Genomic DNA, 18,616 nt, shown 5'->3' on the forward strand with positions numbered 1-18,616 from the left:
GTCCATTCATCTGTTGGTGAACACGTTGATTTTATAACTTGGCTATGGTGAATAGTGGATTTTTTGTAACTTGGCTATTGTGAATAGTGGATTTTATAACTTGGCTATTGTGAATAGTGGATGAATATTTTAGCTAGATTGATTTAATTATTCCACGTTGTATTCATAAATCATAATATCATTTTCTACACCATAAATATATACAAGTACAAATTGTCAATTTACAGGAAAACGATACACAATTTTGAGATATTTATGTTGAACAGTTTAAGGAAAAAGTGAATATTTAGATGTTTTATCACAGAATGAGGCTGGTGAAGTGGATAGAGCTATAAAGCCCCTCAGAACCCCTAAGCTGTTTGACAAGACAGGGAAACTTCCTCCAGAGAGGAAAACCAAACCACAAATTAGCAGTCGATATGTCATTGTGTCACAATGACATGGAGATGTATGGGATGTAGATTGATCCCATATCCGATGAAATTGTTTGACTCCCAACTTAAGGATTCATCATGTAGAGTAAACATGGGCAAGAGTTTTAGTCTGCAGATGAGCATTTCAGAGCAAGCTGTGCAAACAGAGATTTGGGAAGGGCACCAAGGTTCAAACAAGAAGTTAATTCACAAACGCTGCCACCCTCATTATTGGGATTGTATGTCCTGGACATTGAAAAACAACATTTGAAAAGCCAGGACAACTTAGGTTTTTGTTGTGTTTTGTTTTTTTTCTCAGCATTTACCCATGAGTCTAGTGTGGCCACTCTATGTATCCTCTTATCTCATGGATTGGAAACTAGTCCCCAGGTTATCATTAAAAAGAAAATGGAGGATATATACTGTCTGAACAGTGGTGGGGAGATATAGGTTGGATCTGAAGGAAACATTACTGGAACATTTTATATTTAATATTTTCTTTAATGATGTTAAAGAGGGCATTCCCTTGGGGAAATAAATGTCTTTTGCAGATGATGCTAGAAAGAACACTAAAACACAAATTAGAAAAGCATATACAAACCTCGAGAAACTTCACTTAAAGGTAGATAACAGAATGAGGTTCATCTTGGAAAAATGCAGACTAATAGTAACAGTGCATTTGGGAAAGAATAATCTACAACACAGATACTCAGCCAGTGAGTGGGCAAGTTCTAGACAGAATGCTGAGCTGGCTAAGAGGTGAGAAAAGTCCGTGTTTGCAACACAATACTGTAGGAAAACAGACCAGCACAGTTGGAGCTGGCGTAGACACTGCCACCTCGAGTTTACAAAGAGAGAGAGCAAAGACTTTGGTGTCTGATGCTTACTCACCAATATTCCTTGATAGAGATGTGTTGACATTTCCCCCATTTAATATTTGTAAACATAGACATAAAATAATTTCAAATACCACAGCTAATATTGAGGAAAAGCAGACAGATAACAGGGACTTTTCATTTTTTGACAAAGTATTTTTTAAATTGTCCTAATATTTCACTGTGGAGTGATGACTAGAGAGAGAGGAAATAGCAGCTGTATTTTTTTTTCTTCTTGTTCCTGATCAAGGGAGGGTTTGATGAAAATGAAGCTGAGAAATAAAGAGAAAGGATGTCTAAGGATGGTTTATAAATTGACCATAAATATGTGGTTTATAAAATTAACGAACCCTAGCCAGAAGTTTCTTGGGGTCCGTGAATATCTCTGAATATGTCTAGAATCTCCACCAAGAAAAAAATGGAAAATAATTTATTCAATTGAAATATAAAAAATACACCAAGCATTAAATTTATTTCAAAATTCATGCATCTATGATTGATTACGTAGTAAGCATATGAGGATATTAACAGTGTATTGAAGTTATTATTAACCACAGTTTTTATTATACTGGTGCCGGGCAGAAGTTTGGTTAGTAGAATGCACTGCTTTATTGAATCCGAAGTAAACCGGTATTTCACTAACAGTATTTAAATTCAAGATAACAGACTTACTGTTAAAGAATCAAAGAGTCTTTTCCAAACTGCAAACATTATGTTAAAGGATTTTATTCACGGGAGGGAGTCTGTGAGAAGGATACTGGGAGTTTCTATAAAAATTATTTGAGGGCAGGCACGGCAGCTCATGCCTGTGATCCCAGCACTTTGGGAGGCCAAGGCAGGCGGGTCACCTGAGGTCAGGAGTTCGACATCTGCCTGACCAACATGGCGAAACCCCATCTCTACTGAAAATACAAAAATTAGCTGGGTGTGGTGGTGCATGCCTGTAATCTCAGCTATTGGGAGACTGAGGCAGGAGAATTGCTTAAATCTGGGAGGTGGAGATTGCAATGAGCCGAGATCTTGCCACTGTACTCCAGCCAGGGTGACAGAGCGAGACTCTGTCTCAAAAAATAAAAATAAAAAAAAAATATCTGGGAGTCCACAGAGGAGAGTATATCATAAACTATAAAAATAACAGACAGATGTTCAAGATTGACCTGTGCTTGGCAAATCAATTAACTGTATGAAAATCTTTTTTTTTTTTTTTTTTTTTGAGATGGAGTCTCGTTCTTTCACCCAGGCTGGTGTGCAGTGTCACAGTCTCTGCTCACTGCAACCTCTGCCTCCCAGGTTCAAGCAATTCTCCTGCCTCAGCTTCCCAAGTAGCTGGGATTACAGGCGCCCGCCACCATGCCCAGCTAATTTTGTATTTTTGATAGAGACAGTAACCATGTTGGCCAGGCTGGCCCCGAACTCCTCGCCTCAAGTGATCAGCCCACCTTGGCTTCCCAAAGTGCTGGGATTACAGGTGTTAGCCACCACACCCTGTCTGAAAGTTTTGTTTGATAAAATTGCTGATCAGATACGGACACTGTGGTCTGATCTTAAGTTCATTTTCACAGACATTTTGTGAGAGCCCATTATGAGCCAGGCACTGTGCTAGGCATTAGAGATACAAAATGATCAGAATGTGATCACTGACAGAATGTGATCAGTGTGTCACAGATCATCACAATGCAGATAAGTGCAGTGAACAAGGTCAGGATAGGGTGCAAGGCAAGAGCCAAGGAGAGAATTCTCCCCAGAGCATAGAAGTAGGTGATGGGGAGGTGGAGGGCAGGGAAAGAGTGATGTCTAAGTTCAGAAAAAAATCTGTGAATTTTCACTCCATTAATAACAAATATAGAACAAACATGATCATATTAAGAGCAAATACTAAAATTTTTTAAAACCCTGATTTCCATCTTCTAATATTACTGATTAATGAAACAAATGGTATATACATATATACATACACACACACAGACACACACACATACACACACACATACATATATATTTAAAGCTACAACAAGTACTTGTTATTCAGATCCTTAGATTATTCTCAGACATAAAATTCTTGGAATTTGCTCAAACTCATGCCAAAGCTTATTGTTCAAAATCAGCTTTGATTTACTATTATTCTTATCTTCCGGGAAAGTGATGGATTGAATGTTTAACATACAATGTTGATAATAGAAATGTATCAAAAGCCAGTCTCCCTAGTCTGTTAGAAGTAATTCCATAGAGTTTCACAGAGCTTATAGATCAACTGGGTTTTCATTTGCATGTGCTTTCTCTACACAATCAATGCAGTGTGCAGTTTGCTTATGCAGAAACTATCTCAGTTTCTGCTTTTCCCTTCCATCTCATTTGGCAACAAATTTAGATGTCTCTGAAGGCTATATATCCTTTTGTTGCTGAACACTTGAGTTGCTTAGGCACTTGCAATTTGTTTTACCTCAACAATTATCTTAAAAATCCATTTTATCAAAAAGGATTTTTAGAAGTCCTTGAGTTCTATCGTCCCTGACTGGTAATGCCTTCAGAAGAAATGATGTTGGGGTTTTCTAGCAGTGATTCCATGTGTTAGGATAAGTATCGTTTCCCAGAACCTTAGTGGAAAAAGAGGTCTTTGATAATCACTTAATTACAATGAGGCCCGGTAAAGCCAAATAGCTTGTCCATGGCCAAACAGCAAGATACCACAGTGCCAAAAGACGGCCTTTGCTTCCCTTTTCCCAGTTCAGGGTACCTTACATCTTGAACTTTAATCTACATCCACCTCTCTTAGGGATTTTGTTAAAATGAAGATTCTTATTCAATAGTTCTGGGCTATGGCCTGCGTTTACACTAGCACGCTCCTAGGAGATGCTGATGCTGTCAGTTCTGAGTAATAACAGGGTCTTATAACACTAAGAAACAATGATGAGAAAATTCATCTCCCAAATGAAGATAAATACTAGCAAAAGGATAGTTCTGGTTGAGAAGTAGCTGGTAATTCCAAACAATGACTTGCATACCTCAAGTAGTTCTAGTGTTACTATACCCAGTTTTCCATATGATTTTATGATAGAGATAAGCCATCATCTCATGCTAGCTTCCTAGGAAACATCATGTTAGAAATTCATAATAATTAGAAAATTGATTGGGTAGGATTTCTGACTCACTTTCCCTAGTTGTCCTGTGCCCTGATCATAGAACTAATTATAAGATGCCTAATGACAATTTCCTTATAAATGTCTTCCTTCTCCTAAGGAACTCGTGATTCCTCAGCTATTTGTTAATTTCATGATTCTTACTTACATAGAGGCATTTCCTGCCCTGAGTGACTGTGTGGTGTGTGTGTGTTTCTCTCTTACACATACACACACACAGCATGTTCACATATCTTACACCATGTTCTTTTGTTAGAAACAAGTGAATTATTGTGTGCTCAATATGAGAATGTTAACTTTTATCAAGAATGCAAAGAAGCAGGATGAAATGATTATTGAATACATCATTAACTCTGGAAACACCTGCTTTAATTACAGCGTTTGTCTATATGAACTTACAGTCCTGGTTGAGAAACAATTAAAAACCCCATTTACTTCAGAAATGAATTTGTCAAATAAGTTATATGAAAAAATGTTCCCATGTATTTTTTCTTATATACATTCAATAAGAATGTGAAGAAATGGCGTTTTTTTCAGAAATGACCCAACCTCTTTTTTTTTTTTTTTTCTTTGAGACAGGGTCTTGCTCTTGTTGCCCAGGCTGGAGTGCAATGGCACGATCTCAGCTCACTGCAATCTCTGCCTTCCGGGTTCAAGTGATTCTCCTGCCTCAGCCTCCTGAGTAGCTGGGATTACAGGTGCCCGCCACCACACTTGGCTATTTTTTGTATTTTTAGTAGAGACAGGGTTTCGCCATGTTGGCCAGGCTGGTCTCAAACTCCTGACCTTGTGATCTGCCCGCCTCAGCCTCCCAAAGTGCTAAAATTACAGGCGTGAGCCACCGTGCCCGGCCAAGCTTATACTTCTTATTGATACATTTCTCTAGGTAGCTCTTCCTCTACTCCCTGCAGCAAAAATATTCTAAACAAAAATCATCAGTTTATTTATATGAAGGTGTTTCCAAGAGTTTAAAAGAGCCGTGTCAATATAAGATGTTTGTTGTTTAAGCTTAAATACATATTCACAAGGCAAAAAATCTGGAACTGCTAGTATTTTATCTCGCAGGCCATTTTCATAAAGTAGGAGAATTACATATACCAAGTCATTTGGTGATTTGGCTTGAAGGGAAACCAAATTGGTTTCCCTATATTGGTTACCCTATATTGGTAACAAAGTACAGTTTTGTTCATATCTCTTTGATGCCAAAAATATAGTATGTATTCTTATTTACTCTGTAGAGAAAACGGTTGTGTAAAAATCACTAGGTGTGAGCTACCAGAGCTAACTTAGGCTCTTTGCATGATGGTTGCTGTATAGATGAACTATTAATAATAATTATGATGATGGATGTTGAGGATTCAAAATGAGGGACTTTCTATCTGTAAGTATATTGCTTCCTAGAACCTTTCAGTGGCCCTTTTTATTCGAGGATGATACTGGTAAAATCAATCCTATTTAAAATGCTTTAGTTATTAGAGTAACAGCAACAAAAAAATGGCAATTATAAAGAACTTCCATATTTAAGCACAGCCCCATTGCATGACCTTAAGAACAATATTGTATCGAGATTCTAGAATGCTGATAGGTAAATATATATGAGTGAATAACATGTAAATTTTATACAGTTTTAAAAACAGTTTTACCTTAAATGCAAAATGACATGTATTAAGTACTTCTGCATAAGAATAACTGATCTAAATTTTAAAATGTATTTATCTCTGATTTGGGATAATATAATTAAGTGAAATTTGTCTTGATAAAAATCTGTTTCTAGTATCTTTGAACATTAAAAACAAGAGTTTATTTGTAATATCTTCTTAAAAAAGAGGGAATGTAGTTTTTCTTGTCAAAAATCATTATAATGTGAAAGTACTTGACTTCTATTGTTTAATGACTTAACTTGTAACATAAAACACCCATGAAATGAATACAAAATTGAAATAAGTATATAAAAGAAAAAGCTCAAGATAATTTATTGATAAGAGACAGGGATAGAATCATGTTAGCACTTATGAAAACCAGTGTTTTAACATAGTGAGAATCACTGTTCAGTGGCTAATAGGGTCATGCCACAGGAAAATTGACAGCTCTCTGGGCCTTGCCGCCTCTTATTCCACATTTCAACTTCACTCTGGTTAAATTTCAGTTAACCAATCATTTGAAGACTGAAGCAAACAACAACAAAAATCTGTAACCCACAGTTTTCGTGGGACATGGTTTTCTAAATGTTGTGTCTTTTCTTTTCTTTATATTGCTTGGTACCAGATCATTTTTAGGAATCTCCATATTCCGTAGGAGGAAAATTGCCAGTCTGAAAGCTCAGTGTCTTTAGCATTTTTTTTGTTTACCACATTTTTGCCCTCTAGGTGCCAACCTGGATTCACTGGAGCAAGATGTACTGAGAATGTGCCCATGAAAGTCCAAAACCAAGAAAGTATGTTAAAATAATCTGAAATTTGCTTTCTCCCCCAACTACAGCAACAATCACTACCACTTGGTGCTTTTACAGCTCAGTTGCAACTGATTCATTTTGTTCTGATTATGGCTTAACCTCTCAAGGCATAAACCCATTCAATATTACCTTATTAACTGTCTCTCAAAGTGGGTCCCTAAGTCATCAATTTACAAGAAAGGCCAGTCACGATGGCCCGTGATGCTGACAAACCATTGCAGGCAAGCCAACCGAGAAACATTTTCTTCCAACGTGTGTGACCAAAGCCATCAAATGGAAAACTGAGATGAATAAAACGTCAGAGTTCATTTTAAGGGGTTCCCTTTGAAAGAAGGCAACCACTTAAAATGCTTGGATCTTTCCATCATACCAATTTAAAACTGCATTCTGTCCAAATTTTTAACCATTTGGGGGAAGTGCCAGAGCCTGAAAGCCATAATCAGGGCAAAGATTCAGTTCCTGAGGGTGAACCCACCAAGTTTCAGTCAAATGACACTGAAGGAGCTTCTTTCTAGCATATATTCACCTCTTCTCTTTTTCTCTGTTTTTTCTACCATTGTTTTTTTGTTTCTTCTCTCAGGTGCCCAAATGAGTTTACTGGTGATCGCTGCCAAAACTACGTAATGGCCAGCTTCTACAGTACGTCCACTCCCTTTCTGTCTCTGCCTGAATAGGAGCATGCTCAGTTGGTGCTGCTTTCTTGTTGCTGCATCTCCCCTCAGATTCCACCTAGAGCTAGATGTGTCTTACCAGGTCTAATATTGACTGCCTCTGCCTGTCGCATGAGAACATTAACAAAAGCAATTGTATTACTTCCTCTGTTCGCGACTAGTTGGCTCTGAGATACTAATAGGTGTGTGAGGCTCCGGATGTTTCTGGAATTGATATTGAATAATGTGATACAAATTGATAGTCAATATCAAGCAGTGAAATGATAATAAAGGCATTTCAAAGTCTCACTTTTATTGATAAAATAAAAATCATTCTACTGAACAGTCCATCTTCTTTATACAATGACCACATCCTGAAAAGGGTGTTGCTAAGCTGTAACCAATATACATTTGAAATGATGGTAAGTTAATTTTGATTCAGAATGTGTTGTTTGTCACAAATAAACATAATAAAAGGAGTTCAGATGTTTTTCTTCATTAACCAAACAGTTTGCATTGAGGCAATTTTTTTTAAAAAGCATCAAGTAGGAAAATTAAAAACAAACATTTCACAGCAAATGAGATATCCTGGCTTCTGTTTACGTTGCTTAGGGAACAAGTAATTCAGGCACTAGTTTAAACAATTATTTATTTATGTTTGCATTTCTTTATGTTAGTTTCAAAAGTAATTTAGAATAAAATAGTTACTGTTATTTGTTTAAATATTTATTATTTTGAGATATAACAACTCAACTATAGGATAAATATGTATGTGTGTGTGTATATATATATATATGTAACTTAAGGCAAAACTGGGAAATTTGGATAGATGTTCGTGGCTTCATGAAGTTTTGAACATCATTCCCAGAAGACCCAATTCACATTGTACATAATTATATAAACCAAACCATGTATTTGTCCTATTGTGAACTGGGTTTATAACTTCTGATCCTGGAGCTTTCAAAACAGTGCATCTAAAATGCATATCATGTAGTTATCCATGTAGATGAAAGAATGGCAATTTTTCTTCTGTAAAGGTTCAGAGAGCAAATATTTTAGGATTTGTGGTGGCACCATCACTGTCACAACTCAAACCTACTATTGTAGCATGAAAACAGCAGTAAACAATGGATAAAACTGATGTGCATGGGTGTATTCCATTAAATCTTCATTTACAGAAGCAAACAGTGGGCTGGATTTGTCAACCACTGATTTAAATTGTCAACTGCTCATCCTGAAAAATATGTCACATAGCTTACTGCAGTTTAAATTCATCTAACATAAGAAACAGTGATATAAGCTGGTTATTTAGGGGTCCTAAAAGAATCCAATTTACCCTTGTTCTGATGCATGCAGAGAATAAGTTTCTGTAATTCCTGTTAACAGTCATAGAAGTTTCCAGAATAAATTCTATAATGTTTTATGGTAAGATTAGACCCGTAATGTGCAATCATTTATTTAGGGAGGTAGTATTTATGTATTTACATAGGCTACATATCAAAGACAACTTCCTAGGCCATTTTCTGTTGTGAAAAGTTTGTAAATTGGCCTTGTAAAATTTCCAAACAGCCTTCACTTTATTGACAAACATTTAAATAATATGTATTTAGTAGGGAGAATTTTTCTATCCACAGCTAAAGCAAATAGCTTGATTTAATTTTTAAGTTAATCTTTTAAAGATAGATAGGATAGAAAATAAAAATAAAAGGGAAAAATAGAATGTTATTTAATACCTTAAAGCATTTATCTTAGAAATGTGTATTTGTATTTAAATAACATAGATTCAGCAAATCTATGTGGCTGGATAAATACAGTAAAATCCTACTTTAGATTTTAATGACAATTCTCATCACTTAAGTTACATTTACATTTTTGGTGTTAGAGTTTTACTGTGCCTTGAAGGCAATGTTCAGGCACTATATAAACAAAAGCATTAAAAAATGAAGCTATTTGACAGTATAATTATGTAGTTAGATCTGACAGTGGTAACCAGAGAAAATATTTTCAACTTCTCTTTTAGACCATTTGCTTTTTCAGAAGATATCATTTTAAAATAGCCACTATGTATTTGTGAAGTTCAGAGTGTGATTCCTTAAATAAATTCTTTAGTACGCTTTCAATGCCACTTTTGGATGACATCCAGGAAAACAGCATTCATATTTAACCTGATTTAACAAAGATTGATTGCACATTTATGAACAATATATATAATGGCTGTGCAGCAGAGATGCCTCATGTCTGGAAAAGCAAGAGCTTCCAATCAGAAATTGCTTTCCAGTGTTGTCTTACTGAGTTAATGTTCTAACCTCTATGTCTTAAATTTTCAGTTTTTATCTCTGCAAACCCCTACATAGAAGGCAGAAAAATAAATTTGTGCTGCTCTAAGAACTTTATGTTCAAGTAGCAATGAAAGCCAGAATAAAGATAGAGAATGTCACCATAGTGACCGTTTTAAAATTTAATTGTTTGTAGTCTTAAAGTCTGGAAAACATAAATTTTGAAACCAAAATGGGAAAAGATAGTCCCTAGCTTCAAAGAGAAACATTCAAAACTTACCACACTGCATTTTCAGTTGAAAAATAACATTCTAAAGAATGGATAATTTTTTAAGTTTATTAACATGAAACTTACATTATTCAGATTTGATACAGTGATTCTGGTCAGAATGTCCATGGGCCATTTACTGATTTATAAAAACTGACTTAAAATATGAAGGAGAGGGACAAATGTATATTTGATAAGGCAGCCATTTGCCTTGAAATACAACATTATATTTATAGTACTTTCTAGGAAAATATTGTCAAGGTTAGTCAGCTTCAAATTTGACCTAACCTGACACAGAATTCCTAGTTGAAAAAAATTGTGTTCATCAATATGTGGTGTGGGGTGTGTGTGTGTTCGTGTGTGCACACATATACATGTGTATACAGGCACTCCATAATCAATGTATAGATTTTAGGGCGGAAAAAAAGAAAAGCACTCATACTTTCAATAGTTAGGTGCAGTACAGAGCAAGTATGTCATATATAAACTAACATACAATAGGACCTAATTATAGACTAGCTCAAATTTAGAATATTTTAAAAGATTGTAATTTTCGAACTTTTAGGGACATTCTCACACTGAACAATTTAGTAGATATCCTTCAAAGTAGTTTTGAATCACAGGTTACTAGTGCATCCATCATTTGCATGGATTTCTAAATGCAACCTGTTGAAATTATTCTTGTTTATGGAACATGCATCTTGCTAACAGTAGAATAGAGGAACACTTCACCTGTGACGAAATTGCCATAAATTGCAGCCACGTGTTAGTGAGATTTTACTGTGTGTGTGTTTATGAGTGTGCTTATGTGCACATGGAATTTGGAACTAAGGAGAAAGTCTCCTGTTAACATTTCAAAGGGCCCAGTGACACTATGGATTGGCATATGTGAAAAAAAAAAAAAAAGTATCTCCATTTTATAAAGGTAAGTCTAAAATTAAAAGACAGACACAAAATTGGTCCTGTTCAGAATTGGCGTTGACAGAACTCCTTTCGAAATCTCAGCACTACAGAAAGTCAAGACTTTAAGATTTTAATTCTTTGAGATGATTAGCGTAAACAGGCCCAAGATGTTAAAGAGAAAAATCCTAAATGTCTTCAAATGTTAACAGAAACCATAATTGCATGGGTATATATTTTTTGTTAAAGAAAGTTGTTCTATTGTTCTTTTCTTTAATGCAATTGAAAATTTAAATTAACCTACAGGTTAATCAGTTTTCCTCAAGCAATTATAAAATCCTAAGACAAAGGATTCGTGAGTCAATATTTAATAGTTTCTGAAGACTTTTGGATTTAGATTAATTTTTTATATTGCTCAGAGCACAGCCGGAAATCACATGTAGAAAAGGAAACTAGATTGTTTACAGTAAACTTTGTGTTTTTGAATTATTAATTTAATTTGAAAAATGTAGTGGCTAGGCAGAAGTTCAATAGGAAGCATGTGATTCTTAATGAGCCCAGGCCAACATTAGATTAAGTAGAACAGATAGAAAGTAATAACCTTTTCATAAAATGAAAAGTGCTCATGTATTCTGCTTTTTTTGACTCACAGTGAAAGAAATGTAGCTACCAATAGTAAAAATAAATTAGAGCAGTATTTGCTCTGGGTCTAGTATGACTGATGCATGTTCCCTCTGCTTGTTTCCTTGTTAGGGCTTATGGCCAGAAGAGATTCCAGTTTTAAGTACCAATTTCCCATTGAATTATTTGAAATTGGAGCTGCCTGATATGAATGACTTCCCGCGAAATGAAATTATAGTTAGGCTGACAGACTTACCTATAAAACTGTAAATGCAGTAATATGTATGCATGGGCATGCTACTAATTTTATTGAAGACTTAACCAAGCTTTCTATGCAACTAATACAGATCATGAGCAGTGTTCACGTAGGCATGGAATCCTGACTCTCTGGAGAGAGTTTCTGTAGACATCACTTGATTTTAACCCTTAAATTATTACTGACTGGTAGGAGAAAAAGGAAAGAGAGGGAGGAGGTTCTAGAAAGAAAAGCTGGGTCCCACCTTCATGGAAATGAGTAAGGAAATTTATTATTGACTTCCCTGGAAAATGAATGTTTTCATGTTGATGTTCCAAAGTTTGTATGAAGAAAGCAAATAGGAAAAAAATGACCAATTTTTGACCAGTTGAGTGTTGTACGGAGGCAAGAGAAATTTATCTGGATTTGAATAAATTATTTTTGCTGTGAATATTGTGCAACCAAGTTAATCATAACTAAATCCCCTAGCTTTTAATTTATGAAAAAGATAGCTTATTTGCTTGTGTACACTGGACCCAAGGCAGAGGAAACTATTATGTATAGTACTTCCCATGATCCTTGTTATGCAGTGTACTTTTTGATGTGTGTGTGTGTGTGTGTGTGTGTGTGTGTGTGTATACTTCAAACAAATCTGGGAAGCTTCATTTCCTTAAAGGGCAGCAAGTTTTTAAATTTTCAAGTATCCCCAGAGCTTACAAAGTTTTTCTGGCCATGAAAGTAGCCAAAAGTAAACGAGAATACAGCAAGTGGCCCAGGGTACATCTCTTGATGTGTCTGCTACACAAGCTGTTAAGCCCTTCTGCTGTTAACCACATATTTCACATCTCCTTTACTCCCCAAGGACGCCCAGTGAGGCATGTGTTTGTATAAAAAATATTTTGTTAATGAAAAACTAACACGTCCAAAGTCACTAAACAGGTCCACGGCAGAGGCAGGACCCGAAACCAAGATGATTCCAGCACACTCATCTCCTGCTTTTTCCCTCTCTATATGAGGTACCCAAACACAAGTTTATGGTAAGAGAAACACCCCTCCACGGCATTTTTTTCAAACTTAAGAGATACCTTGCCGTATCATTGAATAGCCCTTGTATCTCTTGAGGCAGTGATCAAAGAAAGAAAATGTAGATCTCAGTTGATATGCTGTCTCTCCTTCCCACCTGCTTCTTGACCACACACACGTGCGCATGCACACACACGCGCACACACACACACACACAGAGATAAAGGAAGTCCTAGAGCCTTCCATGTCATGAAATTTGATTATCAGTTTTTGTTTTGAGAATGAAAAAATGAAAAGTGTCATCCCCGGAGATTTTTTTTTTTGGGGGGGGGACTTGTTTTCTCCCACTTCCTCATTGGAGCCTCTGCAGGTTCTGCTGTTCTTGCAATCCTGGAGTCTCCAGAGTCCCAGCTGCCAGGATTGCTGGCTGTTGGCTCATACCTGTGCGTCTACCCCTGGGCAGCCCTGCAGATCCTCCGAGTGGCTGTGAGAATGGGAGTCCAGCATTCTGGAGAAGTGATTTCGCTGACTCTCTGTTATTTAAAGGAGTAATAAGTTAAGATGAAAAACCCTAGGAACTGGATCGTTCCCACTTATTTTTTCTTTACAGTTTGAAAAAAGTGAGGCGTACAATTGTCCTATGCCACACAGAACTTATATGAGAAAAACTGGAAGGAGTCTCCAGTGTCCCAAACCCCTGTTTGGGGTTTTGGGGCAGAAGCGTTTGTTGCTTTCTGTGAATGAAACAGACAAGTGATGAGAAAAGTGGAAGATTAGAAGAAGTAAAGGACATACAGCTAAGAAAATAAATATACAACCAATGAGCAAGAAGTATTCGAGGCCAACTACCCACAAACAATGAAAAATCTAAGTCCAACCTGATAGCATTTTCAGACCAAATTACCATCCTCCTGCTTTCTGCTCCTGCCTCTGCCCATGGGTGTCTTTGGGTAAAAAATTAATTAATTAATTAATTAATTTTACTTATTTTAATTAAATAAAATTCACCTCCTTGGAACTTTGCTTCTGCCTTTTAAAAAAAGGAATGAAATAGTATCAAATGCCTTTTCCGATTATAAAAATAATCCTTCCATTCCCACACAAGGAAATAGTGTAAGGGATAGTTCAGCGACAGAACTTCTCCCTCAGTAAGATCTTTTAAGGGTTAATAAAGACACAATGTGCTGCTATTTTGCACACCTCATAAAAAGAGACGTTCCCTATGTGGACTCACAGAGGCGTACCTGAGCACTGCTTCTTAACCACGCACCATTTGTCTGGTTCAATGTGCACGCACAGAGAGCCATAATAGTCATGTGTAATGTGTTTTGGAGTGCAGTGTATTGCTCTTTTCTGAAACTTTTTCCCTTTCTTTCTTTTTTTTTGTCAACTTTCTGCATTGGCAGAGCATCTTGGGATTGAATTTATGGGTATGGACCAATCATCATTCCTTTTAGCCTGCAGAATTTAGAGCCTATGAGCTGAAATCTTTTTCCCTTCCTACTCTTACCTTTCAGTTCCTAACTAATTTCCTTTTTCTTTAGAAGGGATCATACAGCTATAACAATGATTTCTCTGCGTTCAATCTATGATTAGTTTACTGAAATGTTACTGAGTGCAGCAGGTTTTAGATTCCCAAGCATCCTTCACTTAGAATTTAAAATTACCCCACCTGCTGCAAATTCACATATATCCCACGCTGCTTAACCCACTGATTGGATCTGGCTCTGCTGTTATATAAAAGCTGGGGTAAGTAGTAGTAGCACATAAAGGATACAGGGGAAATCCACTCAGAGTCCTGAGAACAAAAGACTTTTTAAATCCATCTGTTTAAAAAACACACAGCATCTTAGCCTGGTAGGATTTTTGGCATACAATGTAAAAATCATCTATTTTATATAGACAATGTAATGTATATAGAAAGCCCTTACATTACAACACAATATTAAATGCACAGACTTGAATTACTCAGATTTTCTGGAGATACTCAAGCACCACCCTAGTCAACTTCATTATCTTATAAGAAGGAAATAGAAAACAGAAAGAAAGCAGCCTTGTGCTATTTTAGGTGGAGATTCCAGTGGTAATGGAATTAAATTTGAGTCATGAAGATTATCCAGACAAGTAATCGAATAGAAAATTTCACACTGTAAAAGGAAAAGAAAAATATATGAGTATACAAAATTTGGACACACTTTTTTGGAAGGCCTTCATCCTACATAGTTGGAATTGAAGACCAGTCTCTGGGGAGCAAGGAGCTGTGCTACCTTCCCAGAGACTCCACAGGGCCAGGCCAGTCTGTCTTTCTCAATGCCACCTACAGTCCTGGACCATGGTTGGATCAGTGACACAATGTCCTGATTCACAGAATATCTGGTCCCCATCCAGCTGGCTTCAGGGACATCATGCAGCAGGGGCATGCTACAGCCACTGCCTTCTTTTGGATGATAACATCACAGGCTGCACATAATGTCGTTTCCAGACTTTGTGGGAAATGAGGCAGTTGCAAGCTCTAGCAGCTACAGGGATTGCTCAATGGGTTGCCCATTTCTTCCAAAAAAAAAATTCAGGAGTAAACTATCAATTTGATGAGAAGCCCCCAGGTGCATGTGAATGGGCCTTTGTGCATTGCAGAATATCTCCCAAGAAGGAGAAACACAAAGGGGAGCACCTCTATTACTAGGGAGCACATTGTGTACTTAGGGGAGCTATCTATTGGAGTTTCTTCCCTCGGGGGAAAAAAAATTGTCCCACTTCTGCAGGATTATTGGCCTATCCTGCAGGGAGGGAAAAAATTCTACCATTACCACATGTCCTTCTATCCTTAACAGCATATTTCTCATTTTATAGCTGGAGGGTCTGACTATAGAAGGTATTGTTTCTGTCCCCAACAGTAAAGCGAAGGATAATTCAGATACATAACTTCCCCCTCAGTAAGATCCTCTATGGGTTAGGAAAGACATAGGGTGCTGCTATCCGCATGCTTCTCAAAGGTACAGTTTCCAGAGGCTCATAGTTCCAGGCTGGCTGGTGTACTAAACCAGAACATTGCATCCTTCAGGAAAATCAGACTTTAAAGGTCAAGAACAACTCAGAAAGGTAAGGGCTCTGTTTCTTGGCCAGGCCAGATCAGACTAAAAAATGTGCTTGATCTGGAAACATGTTAGTCCAGCCAAACCATAAAGACTCTGGGGCATTTCTGCTCACTGAGAGACAGACCCACCGAGCGGAATGACGGACTCTTGTTTTCAGCCCTGTCTGTCTCTAATTTGCTCTTCCCCAGTTGACCTGACACATAAGAAAAAAATTAATATGGGGAAAAACAGGTTAAAGAATCCATTGTTTATATTATTTTTCACCAAGTATTTTTCTTTGATCACATTCATAGTGTGGGATCACCTGATTGAGCCAAACCGTGAAAAATTCAAATAGCAATGTGGATGAGAGTTGTAGTGCATCTGGTCAATGCTGATGTCAATACAGGATTTTAATCCCACGTCTGTATTCTATGGGCCTTGGCTTGAATCAGTTCGTTTTAGTGCTGTTACATTACCCTTTGGCCTTTACTGAGCTACCTCTTTATTTCCATGAAATGATCATTTTACTGGAAAATGTGTGTCTGCCTACACAGCATAGAAAGAATGCACCCGTCATCATGCACCATATGTTTCCAAATGCAGCTCAATCTATTCTTCTGTAATTAACAACCAAAAGACAACTTGTCCCAAGAATCCCTGAGAGTAAGCATGATGCCTTTTTCCCATTTAGCTCTTGTCCATGTCCCCGTTTTTGAAGTTTAAAGAAGCAGTTTCCCAGCTTCTTTCTAAAGATAGGATGTTAAGATGTCAATGGAAAAGAACGACCACAGGCTTGCCCATCTCCAAAGAAGAAAACAGTAGAGTAAGGAAAAGAGGACAGTCATACAGGGCATTCATCTCTTGGCAATAATACATACACTCCTACTTCTTCACCAACTCCTCACAGCCCAAGGAACTGTGCTCTGCGTCCTGGGTCCCAGGAAGAAGGACCAGTGGGGTGACAGCTCTGCTTCTTAGACATGTATCCTAAAACCTGATCAAGATACCAAGATCCGGAAGCGAGGCTACAGCAGCAGCATCAACCAGATACCCCATAGAAATTAATTCCCTGTCCTGTGACTCTGGGGGAGGGGAGGCAGCAGACACACGCAATTAACATATAAGCACTCACGTTCCTTGTCCTCATCTAACTTTTGCTGCACACACAAAACAATCTGTGACACCAACGCAATATTTCCCGGTACATTGTTTCACCGCAATGCACCAGCCGCTTCGCTTTCTAATTGTGGCTTCCACATGACTGCTAGCTTAGATTAGGAGTTATGCTGTATGGAATGACCCTTCCAACTTTGCATCTACCTTTTCTTCCCACCCAAGCATTTCCTCCCTCTGGTTTTCTTTTCTTTCTTTATTTTTCCTCCCTTAGTATCAGGCATGCTGTGCCAGGGACTTCAGATGGCTCCTTAACTTTTAACCTTGTTTTCCCTTCCTCGGTCTCTCTGTCATTCTGTCAGTCTGTCTGTCCTCTTGGTTTGTTTTTCCTTTCCACCTCCAACCCTTTTGATTTGTTTTTGTATAATCTATGCAGCATTCTAGTCCTTTATCCACTGACTTCTCCTTCTCCTCCTGTTAATAATCAGTGCTATATTAATTTGATTTGACAATGTTCTTGACCTGTTCACTGGAATTTGATTTTCATGGGCTCGGCTTGTAGGAAATGTTTCATTTCATGATAAGGTCCACTGTATCCTAGAAATTAAAATTCACTTTTTCATTTCAAGAAAACTTCTTGCAAGCTGCCCTCTCTCAAAAGAGAAAAAGGTGTAGTTAAAGGTGTAGTTGTGCCACTGCAGATGTAATATGGAAATATGCTTTGTGGGTCCCTTGTTGATGTCCAGATAAGTCAGCTGTGTTTATACAGTACTCCCCAGTTCTTGACCAACTTATTGATTATAATGGCAAGTGAACAGCTTACACTGCTGTCGAGTTCTCTTTCTGAGTGAACTTGTGAAGATCTTCCAATAGATGTAATTAGACTCACTGGAAGCTCAGGTCCTAAGGGATCAGGGTCCCTATTAAATCAGCAAATCTTGTTAAGAACCTGACCTACCTTAGTCTAATCAACTTATACCCCAAAGAAACTAATTCGAAAATAGAAAAACTTCTATGAGTTAGAGACTGATTGCATTTTGGGTGCAGTAGTAACTTTAGTTCAAAGTTCTAAGCATCACACTTCCTTAGCATAACCTACATTAGCTCATTTGCCAAGTTGGCCAATGTATGAATGTGAACTCTATTCCAAATCACACATCATTTGTACTGGTGACCTCTTTGGACAAATAAACTTGTTCCTAAGTCCAATTGGTGGAGTAATTAGAATTGTCTTCCAAAGGACAAGTCTCCACTTGGGCCCATAACTGTCCTACCCATCACGTGGGATTTTCTTTGATACAGTGCCCTGATACCTCATATTGTATTGCTGCTTGTGTTCACATTTTACTGTTAAATCACAGAGAGCCTGACTCAATTTACTAGGTAACTACAAGCCAAGTTCATGTTTGCAAATGTCTTTGAATTTAATATATTTAAGTTAGAAATGACTCTTTGTAAAGACCACTGGATATAAAGTGATGATATAAAATAGCTGGGAAATACAAAAAGGCCAGGAGCTGGGGGATAAAGAAGGGAGGAAGGAGGAAGGGGTGCCCCAGTAATGCCAATCCCAGCT

General features: G+C 37.4%; 1 protein-coding gene across 16 annotated transcripts in view; it reads left to right on the top strand.

Annotated features, from left to right (window-relative positions):
* Positions 1-18,616, top strand: part of NRG1 (neuregulin 1) — a 1,143,721-nt gene that overhangs the window by 1,111,161 nt on the left and 13,944 nt on the right. For 6 of the 16 annotated variants that reach the window (XM_033230529.1, XM_033230482.1, XM_033230584.1 and 3 more), the window contains one exon: positions 6,792-6,859. The exons of 1 other annotated variant lie outside the window; for it this stretch is intronic. In XM_033230529.1, coding sequence (XP_033086420.1) covers positions 6,792-6,859 — 68 coding nt within the window. Of the gene's footprint in view, positions 1-6,791; positions 6,860-7,457; positions 8,035-14,256; positions 14,281-18,616 lie in introns of those variants that run through there. 9 more of the 16 variants (XM_033230537.1, XM_033230492.1, XM_033230593.1 and 6 more) reach the window with 3 other exon arrangements.

The sequence above is a fragment of the Trachypithecus francoisi genome, unplaced genomic scaffold, assembly GCF_009764315.1.
Source record: "Trachypithecus francoisi isolate TF-2019V2 unplaced genomic scaffold, Tfra_2.0 Contig01440, whole genome shotgun sequence".
Lineage (NCBI taxonomy): Eukaryota > Metazoa > Chordata > Mammalia > Primates > Cercopithecidae > Trachypithecus > Trachypithecus francoisi.